This window comes from Mercenaria mercenaria, chromosome 16, assembly GCF_021730395.1.
Source record: "Mercenaria mercenaria strain notata chromosome 16, MADL_Memer_1, whole genome shotgun sequence".
Taxonomy (NCBI): Eukaryota; Metazoa; Mollusca; class Bivalvia; order Venerida; family Veneridae; genus Mercenaria; species Mercenaria mercenaria.
This window is the reverse complement of record NC_069376.1, coordinates 49,204,829-49,218,075: the sequence shown is the minus strand read 5'-3', so window position 1 is coordinate 49,218,075 and position 13,247 is coordinate 49,204,829. Positions and strand designations below refer to the sequence as shown.

Below are 13,247 nucleotides of genomic sequence, written 5' to 3'. Positions count from 1 at the left end.
GAGAATAATTAGAAACTTTCTTAGATTAAATGAACACATGAGTGCAAGATTTCAAACTAAGTGTTTAATGATCTCACCCATTTCTACCTGGTGATAAAAAGTTTTGTTTTATTGAGCATGTAATTAATGTAACTGTTTTTCGTAAAAAATGATATTTGATGCAAACAGTAGTTCGTGTTTTACGTATTTGTATCTTTCTCAGCCACTTAACAGGCGTAATGTCTATTGATGATAGAACTTTCATTGTGACTGCCTCGGTCGCCTACTAATAGGAAGCAACAATTCCGTGTGCGGGAATTTGTGGGTTCGCTCCTAAGCGGATGGTATTAGAATGATTAGAAATAAGTTCTAACACAAGTGTTAAGTCATACACCTGGATTAGTAAGACAAGAATCAGCTATACCGATATAATGCTTAGAACTATGGATTTAACAAACACTTAGTACTTTGTGCACTATTACATTTATTATATACTGGCTGGCTTAAATAAGATATAACAATATATATTCTATAAGCTTAAGTTAAAGATTAAAAATTTTTCTAAGAGTGATGTTAACAAAATCGTTTCTAACACGGTACAAATGTCCAATTTTCCCTAATTCTTAATTTCTAATACAATGTCCTACTTAATATCAATTCAAATTCAAGGCAACCACCGACCCTGGTAACCAGTGTATAGACAATTTTCAAGGGACTTCTGCTTCGTGTCCTGTTGCTGCAGGTATCATCGCTCTTGTCCTACAAGCAAAGTAAGTACTTACTTTGATCTGTCTACCTATCTTTCAATAAAGTCAAAACCCCTCAAGGGGACGTAGATATTTGGCGCCGCGAACTACAAAAAGTATTAATAGTGAAATGTTAGCAAGAACAATAGCTTGCTTAGAAGTAAAGGTATAAAAACAGTTATCAGGCAATTAGGGTTAGACATAATCAGGGCCGCAAACTGCTGCATTGAACTGCTCAGGGGCTGGAAGGTTGGCAACCATAGAAGGGAGTTCAAATGATATATTTTTCTGCGGAAGGAAGAATACGTCAAGTAACATGTAGTTCCTGTGAAAATCTTGTAACTAAGTGAGTGGAAGTTATGTGTTGAGCGGATGAGAAGAATAAAGTAGCTTTCTTTTGGAAAGTGACTGTAACTTCTTTGTAACTCTGGAAGTTTGATGGAAGTCAACTTTAATGCAGCGGGCTGCCCGTCTCTGAACACCCTCTATCTGTATAAATGTTGTAGTATATGATTACTACACTTCAAAGTCATATTCCAGGTGGGGTCTAACAAGTGTCTGGTAAGCCATTGACTTAAGGGGTTCAGATTTGATCTTTATTTTTCTGTGCAGAAACCCTAATGTTTAATTTAATTTCTTTGATGTCCTATTGATGTGAACGTCCAACGGCAGATTTTCTGATATATCCACGCCAAGGTAATTGGCTGACGTGACTGATTCGTGTAAGAATCCCTAATGGTAGTTATTGGCGGGAATAGGTTGTTTCCTTCACATTGATGGTTTTATGTTGAATTCCATATCCAACTCTTAATCCCACTCTACTAACATATTGAGATCATCTTCAAAGTGGCGAATTAATAACTTACTGTTTTTTGGGTGATCATTTATATAGGCTGAAAATAGCAGAGGCACAATAATGGAATCCAACTGGAATATCAGATTGAACTGGAATGGCATCTGACATGGTGCCATTCAGGACATCTGATTGGACTCTGTTACTAAGGATTTTTTATGCACTTTAGAGTTTGATCTCTTAGCCAAATGTGCAATTTCAATAGGCCATTCTGTAGCCTTTCTGAAATTTATTAGTAAGAGATCTACTTGTTGTTTTTTTTTCATATCATACACTGAGGTAACCAGTTTATTTACTAGTTGGGTGACACATGACATGTTTTATAGGTGGTAGAGGATAATCTTGCTGGTGAAATGTTTTACTTTTGAGAAGGAGTCTGTATGTTCTAGTACTTCACATAGAACACATGTTAAAGAAACAGGGCTATAGTTAGCGGGATTTGACCTTTAAAAGTGCTTTGTAAACACGAGCAAACTTTGCTGACTTTAAATTGAATGGTGGGGTTCCTTTAAAGGATTTCTGGAATAAAACTACAAGAATTTGGCTACGTTCTTTAGATTATGATTTAAAAATTTAATTGAACTGGGCCAGTAGCCTTTTGAAGTTTTAAATTATTGAGACAAAGTCTCTATCCCAAAGGAGCTAACCTTAGTATCTAGCGTGTTGGGGATGAATTTACTATTTTGATTAACTAATATATCTTGTAATTTCAAATTTCATTTTACAAGGTAAAGCTAGTTTCAGTGGAGATTCGGGGCTGAAAACAAACTGAAACTGCTTGTTCAGTACCGTGGCCTTGGTGTTATCCTTATGATTGAGCTTCTTTTCATAATTTAGGGTGGTATGGAAGAAGAGTCTTGTTTGGAATGTTTTATAAATGTAAAGAGTTACTTTGAATTTGCTATACTTAAAATATTTGCATCAGTACAATGTAGATTTAGGATGTTTAAAAGATCTTTGTGATAAGCCTCTTTGACTTATTTTCTACACTAAAAGTTTTAGTTCTAGGAACTACTTGTGATCAAAAGACTTGTTTCACTTCCTCGCTTTTTTAAAAGTCTTTTTGGCTTACCTTTCACGTAGTCATCAACCTTCGTCACAATTTCTTGTGAACACGATAGAGGCCACATTTTGCAAGCAATTTTGATAAAACTTGTATTGGCATGATATCTTGGTTCCTTTTGAAAGCTGGCCAGATCCCATCATGGGTTCTAGAGTTATTGCCTCTTAGAAAGCAAGAATTTAATATTGTGCTTGCGTGAACAATTTCTTGTCTGCACGATAATGGTTTCATTTATGATTTATTTTAACCAAACTTGCACACATTTTGTATCACCATAAGATCTTGGTTCCTTTCTTGACCTGGTCAGATCTCGTCATAGGTTCCAGAGAAGGGCACTGAAAGGGCAAGAATTAGCTATTTTGACCTTGTCTGCACAATAGCAGCTTTATTTATCATTTGATTTTTATCAAACTTGCACACAACTTGTATCAACAAAAGATTTTGATTCTTTTTTTGAACTGGCCAGATTCCGTTATGGGTTCCAGAGTTATGACCCCTAAACTGGCCAGAATTAGCTATTTTGAGCATGTCTGCAAATAGCAGCTTCATTTACTTTTTTATTTTAACCAGACTTTCACACAACTTGTGTCACCATAAGATCTTATTTCCATGTTTGAACTGGCCAGATTCCATTATGGGTTCCAGAGTTATGGCCCCAGAAAGGGCCAGAATTAGCTATTTTGACATTGTCTGCACAATAGCAGCTTCACTTATAATTTTATTTTAACCAAACTTGCCCACAACTTGTATCACCATAAGATCTTTGCTCCTCTTTGGAACTGGCCAGATTCTATAATGGATTCCAGAGTGATAGCCGCTGAAAGGGCCAGAATTAGCTATTTTGACCTTGTCTGCACAATAGCAGCTTCGTTTATGATTTGAATTTTAACCAAACTTGCATAAAACTTGTTTCAGCATAAGATCTCAATTCCTTTCTTCAATGATCAGATTCCATTATGTTCTCCAGAGTAATGGCCCCTGAAATGGTCAAAATGAACTATTTTGATATTGTCTGCACAATAGCAGCTTTATTTATGATTTGATTTTACCCAAACTTGCACAAATCTTGTATCACCATAAGATCTTGGTTCCGTGTTTGCATTGGCCAGATTCCTTTATGGGTTACAGAGTTATGGCCCTTGATAGAGCCAGCATTGGCTATTTTGACCTTGTCTGCACAATAGCAGCTTCATTTATGATTTGAATTTTAAACAAACTTGCACTTGTATCACCATAAGATCTAGATCTTTTTATACGCCCGAAGGGACGTATTATGTTATCGCGTGGTGTCCATCTGTCTGTCTGTAGTTTTGTTAGCAATGACCCTTTCGCCCTGTAACTCTTCAGCCCCTTGAAGGATTTCAAAGAAACCTGACACAAATGTTCACCTCATTAAAACGACGTGCAGAGTGCATGTTTCGGATGGCTCACTTGAAGGTCAAGGTCACACTAAGGGGTCAAAAGGCATATTCCTTTGTTTTGTGTGTATGTTGCTGTGCATTTGCGTTGCATTGCAGTGCTATTGTTTCTGTTTGGCAGATCCTTCTTTGGTTCACTTACATTTCTTTAATTACTTCCCTTTTATGTTACTATAAATAGCTTATTTAGTAATTATTTCATGATTGGCCGTAGGGAAAAACCGAGACCACTTTTCTTTGGTACAACATGAATGGTACCTCCAATTTTTAGGTGTATTTTTACACATCTTTTTATATTTTCTCATAATTCTTTTGAATGATCTTGATTATGACTTTTTGACCTTCTTGTCCTTAAGTGCAATGATAACAGGTGAGCAATATAGAGCCATTATGGCCCTCGTGTTATATCTTCTAATCAATTTTGTTGACCCAGGGAGGATGATTTCTTACTGACGACTGTTTGGATGGAATCCATTTTTCTGTCAGTCAGCTCTTTCGTAAGATCATTACAAATGAAACCAGTTATACTACAACTAGCCCTTTCAAACGTTAACGTTTCTAGGACATAGAAACTTACTTGTAAGGCTTTCGCTGGATGGATACTTTCTGTACAAAATATTGATTTATGCAAATATTTCATAAAACAGAAAAGTGAAAACAATAAAATAGTTTTTCTAGAAGTCATTCATCTCTATTTTATTTAAAAAAAATAATTCCTGTCTTGATGGATTGTTCACATTAATTTTGATAAGTATACAGTTGGGACTCAGTATCGTGAATTTCAGGGGACTTGGCCGTATTCCCGTACGGTTTATTCTAGAAATAAAGCATAATATAGAAGAGAAATTAAGTATTAAAAATAAGCAAAAGGCAACATTTTAGAACAGTACGTCCATGTATAACATTCATGTTGTTTACGTTTCTCTTTAGTCCTCAACTATCATGGAGAGATATACAGCATATGATTGTGGAGTATTCTACAAATATCGGTCTCAAGAATTCTAACTTCTACTCTAACGCTGCTGGAAAGAAAGGTATGCAAGAAACGGCATTACATTCATAATTATGAAACATGTTTTATTGAACATTTCTTCTAAGGGTTATAAGTTGTTCCCTTAAAAATATTATATTCCTCTACAAATGTTTGACAAGTATGTATTTCAGAAAATTAACCCATTTGACGCATGAAACTACTGCATACAAAATACACAAAGGCCTCATTGAATAACGATTTCGTCTCTTTACAAAAAGGGGAAAATGTTACACTCTTGCCTATGTTAATTTTTAAAATGGTTTGCTGTCTTCGGCCGGTTTTATATTGCTATGTCCATCTGACCATAAAGATATCGGTGTCTTTTTCAAGTTAAGTGTACCCAAAACGGTTTCGGTTGTCAGTGGGTTCGAGTGGCTTACATATTTAGTTTATAAAACGATCAAATAAATCTAACCGGAATATGATTTACCCCTTTCTTCCGACTGTATAGATTTGCTGTAGTACAGGGCATTATTCAGGTTTGGCATACATGATATATTGAGAAAAATTTTAAATTTGTCTTTCTTTCGCAGTGAGTCTGAGCCATGGCTTTGGATTACTCAATGCTGAGGCAATGGTGGACGCCGCTTCTACATGGCACACTGTACCTACTCAAGTAATCTGTGAAGGGGCCCGTCAAAACGTATATAGGTATAGTTAACATACTACTATTTTCCATAAGGCGCCTCGGTGACCGAGTATTGGTTCGATTGCCTCACTAGAGACGCATGTTCTAACCAAGTGCCCTCTCGGGATGAAATAATGCACAGAAGGCACATGGTTTCTTCCCCCATCAAAGCCGAAGAATCACCATATGACCTATAATTGTGTCAATGTGACTTTAAACCCTACAAAACAAAACACAAAACTATTTTACATATGTAAAATGATTTCATTTGGCTGATTTGTTTTATCAATTCAAGTCATAATGCTTAGCAAATTAGATTGTAAGGCGTATTGGTTTTGCTTTCAATAGTGCATAAGACACACAGCTTGACACTCAATAAGTTATAGAAGTAAATCCATTTGAATCTTATATCTCTACCAAGAACATTTAGTGCAGGACAAATTTGATTTATTGTGTTTATAAGAGGTTATTGAATGTGCTTCATCCATTAAGACCTTTGGCATCAGTTAAAAAAAAGAGCTCTACTTTAAATAAAGAAAAATGAAATAGAATCCACCACCCTGAAGGATCAGAAACATTAACACTAACACTACGCAGTACAACATTTTTTTTTCGGTTTAGTTTTGGAACCTGAATATATAGGAAGATCTTTGAAAGCTTGCAAATCAAGTAAAGTATTTCCACTTATCTATTTTCACTTTAGCTAATCAGATGACTCGTTTCAATCAGCGTTTGCCTTTACCTTCTAAAGTACTTCGACTAATGGAGACGACCTGAATATATTCTTTCAATATCAGAAAAAGCAACTTTGACATTCAAAATGTTGAAAGCAAGCTCTGATTGGCAAGTTCATCTGGACATGGCGCTCTGTCGGTTGTCGTAGCGTTAAAAGAAAATTGTTTTAATAATTGATTAAAATGCGTAATGGGCTTAAAGCTTTTACAAACACACATCTATTTATTTAATCATCACGCCCGGGGAAAATAATAGTTAGATAGCCAACTGGTCACTTTTTCAAGTAACATATCACAAGACATATAAAACTGAGTAATATATCCTCAAGGTACAACAGGTGGCTTTTAAAAGATTCATAAGAGCTCTTAACCCTGCAAAAACTACTAGACAAAAATGGTTAAGATATACATAAAGTCTAGCTGCTGACAATGTAAATTCTGAGAAAGGAGCCAATGTTTTCTATGTAGCAAAATATTTTTATCTTTCGCTATCGGCATTTTTTTTTCTGTTTTCAACAGCCTTTTGTATAGGCTGTATTAACTTCTCCGTGCGATTGCAATCTTTACATGAAAAGTTTTTTTGCAAACCCGCAGGTCGTCGACAGGTTTAACATCAATTGTAAGCACATGGACAAATGATGATTGTTCTGTCAAATACCTCGAGCATGTGTACATCAGCATTAATTTCCAGTCACTACACATACAGAACACAGCAATATACCTTGTGTCCCCAGAGGGTACAGAAAGTAGGATACTTCGAGAGAGATCCAATGACAGATCATCAGATGCTGTTTCATGGAAATTTATGTCAGTTCACACATGGCGTGAAAACCCTTCCGGAACGTGGACATTAAGGATGGATTCTTCGATATCAAGTAACTGTAAGGGAACTTAATTGTCATGAATATAGTAATCATACGTTATTATGCCTCCCCTAACACACAAACACATATATAGTACGGAGAGACATACTTTTTAGCCCTGTCCGTACGTAGGTTCAGTCCGTCATATTTCAGTTTTGATCTATTAATGGTAAACCATTTATTCTAGAACCTTCAAACTTCTTACGACGGTAGGGCTAATGAATAAGACGACCCCTATAGAATTAGGGGTTAATCAATCAAAGGTCAAGGTCACAGGAACCATAACATGCAAACTTGTTTCCGATCAATAGTTTGACAACCACTTGTGCCAGAACCTTCAACCTTCATAGGGTGATAGGACAAACAGAGTTGTGGGGTCATCAGAGACTTGCGGCTGATTGCATGTGTCTGTAATCGATTGCATTGCAATTACGTTATTATTGTCTAATTACGATAACACTAGATTACTCTTAATTTGCACCAGCAATTATTTACATTACATTACTTACACTCAAGTAATCGTGATTACGTTTGGAAACTTTCAATATTACCATTTGTTTTGACGACAGACATACATACATGTATTGCTAAATATATGGTTTTTAACTTTATTTACAGATTTGATTATGCAATAATTAATGATTCATTCATCCGGAAATCCAGAAATTTCATTTTGGCATTGTATCTCAATGTAGGGTATCACTGTATTTAATCATCATTAACTTGTGAAATGTATTGCATTTATTTAACCATCATTGAAAGTTATGACAAACAAACTAAAACAAAATTTCTATTTACTGATATTCAGTATTTATGCTTTCAAAAGTGTAAAGAGTGTGGAAAAACTTACCATCAAATGGATTGAAAAGTTAGATATTAACAATGTACCCAAAGAAGTTATTGATGTTGACATAGTACTAGAGATAAACGGCACACATATTAATCATTTCCTGCATTTACTTTACTGTACACATGCATGGCAAAAGTTAATAGGAATAAAAAAGTAAATGTATAATTAAAAACTTAATGATTAGTCATTTTATTTTAATGTTAATTTTCATGGTAAATAATGAAGAGTTTACTCTGGTTTTATATATGATGTGTAATACGGTACAAATAACATTTTATCTAAATTCCAGCTTAAATAGTGAATCTGAAGTTATTTTATTAGAGTTAAAACATTTCCTGACATTACATTTTAATCATGTATTTTGACAACTTTTTGGCATTGAGATAAGTTCTTCCCGCAGTAATCCAGGTATAATTGAGGATTAAATATTTATTAATAACTTGATAAGTAGGACCATCTGCAGGAGAAGCTACATGGAAATTAAAAAGGAAGTTTCAGTAAATCTTCAAAATGGCTTCAAAATGATTAAATCAAGACTTAAGTATTATATTCAGTCTTAAATGTACATACATGCAACAAGCATTATTTTTTAAATTGTTTTGCATAATATAAAAATTTAGGAATTATGTATAATGGATGGCCATTGAGCACATTTTACATTTGGCTTTTTGTACCTAAAACAACCCTTGGGCACATCGAAATAACCCAGCACCCACTGGAAATCTTTCAATAAAGTGTTAAAATAACTTTTTTATTGCATTAATATTATGCAGAGAAGGAACTGCTCAGAAAATCACGTATTTTGAAGGATAACTTAGCCTTAATCTAATGATCACATTCTGATTTCAATTCAGGCATGTCATGTTAGCATTACCTGCTAGGGTTGCAATACCTAGGGAGATAGTGTCAAATGTTGTATATCAACAGTTACTACTGAATGTTAACCCACAATAGATAATGTAGGTGACACATTGGATTATTGGTCCTAAAGGGTCCAGGTCACGGACCTGTTTTAAATCTATAGCTTGAGAACCACGTGGCCAATAACATTGAAATTTCATAGGATAATTGGACATGCTGAGTAGATAATCTCTATTGCATTTTAGTCACTAAGCTATCCACCAGTGTCTCTTTGACTTTTGCTCCTTTCCCCGATTGACTTCTAGCCTATTATTACTACCATGTTTTGGGGAAGACATGCGCTTTTCTATGATAAAAACGTTTTGAAAATTTGCCCGATTACCTGAAATAAATACGGAAATCGAAATTAGGAGTTTTGCGAGACGTGCTACAATATTGTCATCTTAATAAAAGACATAAACTTTTGCACTGGTTTGTTCATTTGTCAGTGTTAGTTTGGAATGAAAATTATATGAGTCAATCAAGGTGCATGAAGTTGGCAGTAGATTAGAGGTGCGTGAAGATGGCAGTGGGTTACTAGTGTCTATACAGATAGGCATTCGCACCGATATTTTGGAATGTCTATACGATTGTCGAATGTCTATACATATAGGCATTCGCATCGGTTAAATGTCAATAGGAATATATATGCGATTGTCTAATGTCTATACAGAGAGATATTCGCAGCAGTTGTTTTTAATGTCTATACGAATGTCAAATGTCTATACAGACGGGTATTTGCCTCAATTTTTGAATGTCTATATGAATGTCAAATGTCCATACAAATAGGCATTCACCTTGATTTGTTAATGTATATACGAATGTTTAATGTCTCGACAGGCATTATCATTATTTTTTTGAATGCACGGAGGGGCACTTAGGGTCTTCTTCCACCATTGAAGCTGGAAAGTCGCCATATGACCTATCATGTGTCAGTGCGATGTTAAATCCAAAACAGAAATTAATTTTTTGAATGTCTATACGAATGTCTAATGTCTATGCAGATAGCATTCATATCGATTTTTTTATGTGTATAGGAATGTATATACAAATAGGCATTCGCAGCATTTTTCTGAATGTCTATACGAGTGTCTAATGTCTAACCCACTGCTAAATTCACGCACCTTATCAATCACAGATTATTTACTTGACTGGAATTTTTATATGAAATAATATTATCTGAACGGAATTTATAAAGATGTTGTTAACTTTTTTTCTATGTTACTTTTAAGTTTGTGAATTTAGTAATGCCGTCCAAATTTGTAGTTTTGCGTTCGTGGTAACTGGATAAATATTTACTTTGTTATTCAAACGTTACTTCCTTATATGTCGCATGTTTTAACTTACTTTAACAATATAGAACATTGATTACTTATTTTTTTTTACTCGTACAGCAATGAGTCTTAATACCTGGTCACTCACATTTTACGGAACAGAAACAGATCCACTGCAGCAGGAAGGTAATGTATTTGCATCAATCAACCTAAATGTCCTTTTAACGGCTACTTTAATTAACACTTAAAGCGATTTACTTTGAATAGACTTGGTACTTTGGCGATTAACTTTAAATTAGACTCGGTACTTTTCTGTTAGAATGAGAAACAGCATACGACTTTTAACTCTGTTGAGAAATGTAACTTTCATGACAACTACATCTAACGTAATTTTGCACGTTTGATAAGGTAAACGTAATGGCATAACGTCACTTATTAGGCTAGCATAGAAAAAAAACTGAACTTACATACTTGCATACGGAAATGAAAACCATTTTATGCATTAATGGTAACCCGTGAGTAAATGTGTTAAAAAGACAACTTCACTATCATTCTGAAAAAAAAAAAAGAAATAAAAAAAGTTTGATACTATAAATAATTCAAAACAGTTTTAAATGTGCTGATGTTTTTAATCATGGGCAATTATCTAAATACCAAAACAAGGTTCCATGCATTTATTTTCACAATAAATATATATATCTGAACGTGAAAAACTGCCTTAAATATGTTTTTCTGCGGAGAAAACGGAAGGGATTAATCAAAATATTTCTGCATTTAGAAATAAAAGGACTGAACTGAAACGTGTGTAATGAACGCACACACCTAACTAACGTCATAAAACATTCATTGATTTTTAACATCTCACCTCTTACACATACTAGCTTACATAGTGAAATACTACAAGAAGGATACGACTTCGTTATTTGAGAAGGACGGCGTTTTATGCTCTGTTGTTTAAGGCCACGATGTTACTTGGAAGTCCGAATCTTTTAAGAAAGTGATAACAAGTTTACAAATAAAGATAATGAAAGGCAATTCATATGCAGAGAGGGAAAATTGTTAACAGAAATCATTCTTAGGATTTTTCAAATGATGCTTTGTTTAAACATCTTAAAAACTGTCATGCAAGAAATAAGAATGTTATCACTCCATAGTAATATGTATATTTTACTTTATAACCAATGCAGACGGAAAGGACAATACGGCTGTTATTGTTGGTGCAACGATAGGAGCAATCATTAGTGTGGCCGTCATAGTCGCTTGTGTTTATTTCTTCCTGATCAAGAAAGGTACATCATCTGTGGCACCAGCAACGACCGGACAAACACAAGCTGTATCGTCAGTATCCTAACGTCTTGAACGAGGGCCATAAAATGAAACATACGAATATAACATGTTTACATAATCTCAAAATCTCATTCAATCGCTGGTGTCTAGATTGAAATGAGCACATTTTACAACGCAATGAGATTACATAAAATTACATAGAACAAATTTATATGTAATTAAGCCATTTTATCGTATCATCATATCTGATGCTTGTCAATATCGACGGCTCATTTGTAATTAGGTTTGAATAAGAATCCGCGAGATAAATACTGTGCCCTCACCATTGTTCGGAATAGCATTATTTTGAAACAAATTAGTTTGTTATGTCAAATACATCTATAAAGTCTGCCTAACATCATACGAACTATGTGTATATCCTATGCTTAGCAACTCCCTGTTTCTCCTTATTAATAAATACTATATTTGATTTGTCTGTGATGTATTCCGATATATAAACTGTTTTTGCACTCTTTATTCTTTTTCTTTATTATTTGTTGACTTATATTTTTCCTTTGATTAAGAATGACGAATACATAAATTGAAAGTATAAAACTGTTATTTTTCAACGTCTCACAAAAATATAGTAGTGTTGTTATTTTCAGTTTCTGTGCCTTAGAATTCCATCACGTTGTCGCACAAAAACTATTCATGATTATGTTTTTGTAGCTTAGTATTGGACTGCATAAACCAGATCAGTAGGTCAACAGTCAAGGTTACAACAAGGTCAAATCTGTCCAGAGCATAAATTCATAATCATTCAAGGTATTGACTTCGAACTTTATTTTGTGTGAGGAGCAAAACTTTAAAACTTTTCAGGGTGTTGACTTTTAACTTTGAATAAAGGTGAGTGGTGATGTGATGATTTGAGAAGAGCATCAATCAAAATTACCCCCTCTCCCTTATACATACACATACGTTAACCACTTCCTCCCTTGCCAAAAGAAAAGAGAAGAAAAGATTCATTTTCAGTTTCCTGTGCCCTTGTATTCAATCACGTAGCTGCACGAACCCACCCCAACCCCCATTCACCGCCACATCAAACTCCCTTCCCACATACACCCAATAAAAATTGTTTAAATTTACCTCCTCCTCCTCCTCCTCTGGTCTAAACTTCAGGCGTATATTGCCCCGCTTTTCGGAGCTCTTGAGTTTACATTATTTATGCTTTTGTAATTGTTTGATTATAGTATTTATTTACCCATTCATTATATTTTTGGAACATTATATAACAACATATTAATGCTTATAAACAACACGATTCCTCTATCGGGTCACTGACTTGTGTATGGATGATTTCCCAGAAATACAGAGCGTACTATGAGTGTGTTAATTATATGTACATTGGTAACATATAAATGTTTCATTATCCAGGAGTAAATGAATGACGGCCGATCTCGGTTATAACAGATTGACAGTGAATGCTTATGAATTTGTGTGTCGCAGAGGATCTTGAAATCCTATCGAAACTCGTAAACCCATTGCTGAAATGTGGACAAAGCCGTTTCGCCTGCTGCTTAAATGGTGAATAAAAAATCGGTGTAAGTTTTATTTCACGGGTACAATCAGTAAGTACGTTC

The 13,247-nt window shown here is 34.6% G+C and overlaps 1 protein-coding gene across 2 annotated transcripts in view; it reads left to right on the top strand.

Moving 5' to 3' along the window:
• The window catches only part of LOC123539595 (furin-1-like), a 40,856-nt gene extending 28,712 nt beyond the window's left edge, over positions 1 to 12,144 (top strand). For both annotated transcript variants that reach the window (XM_053527013.1, XM_053527012.1), the window contains exons 9-14: positions 649 to 749; positions 4,990 to 5,093; positions 5,626 to 5,743; positions 7,049 to 7,335; positions 10,462 to 10,527; positions 11,529 to 12,144. In XM_053527013.1, the coding sequence (XP_053382988.1) occupies positions 649 to 749; positions 4,990 to 5,093; positions 5,626 to 5,743; positions 7,049 to 7,335; positions 10,462 to 10,527; positions 11,529 to 11,692 (840 nt within the window). In that variant the 3' untranslated portion in view covers positions 11,693 to 12,144. The remainder of the gene's footprint in view (positions 1 to 648; positions 750 to 4,989; positions 5,094 to 5,625; positions 5,744 to 7,048; positions 7,336 to 10,461; positions 10,528 to 11,528) is intronic.
• Positions 12,145 to 13,247: the final 1,103 nt, after the last annotated feature.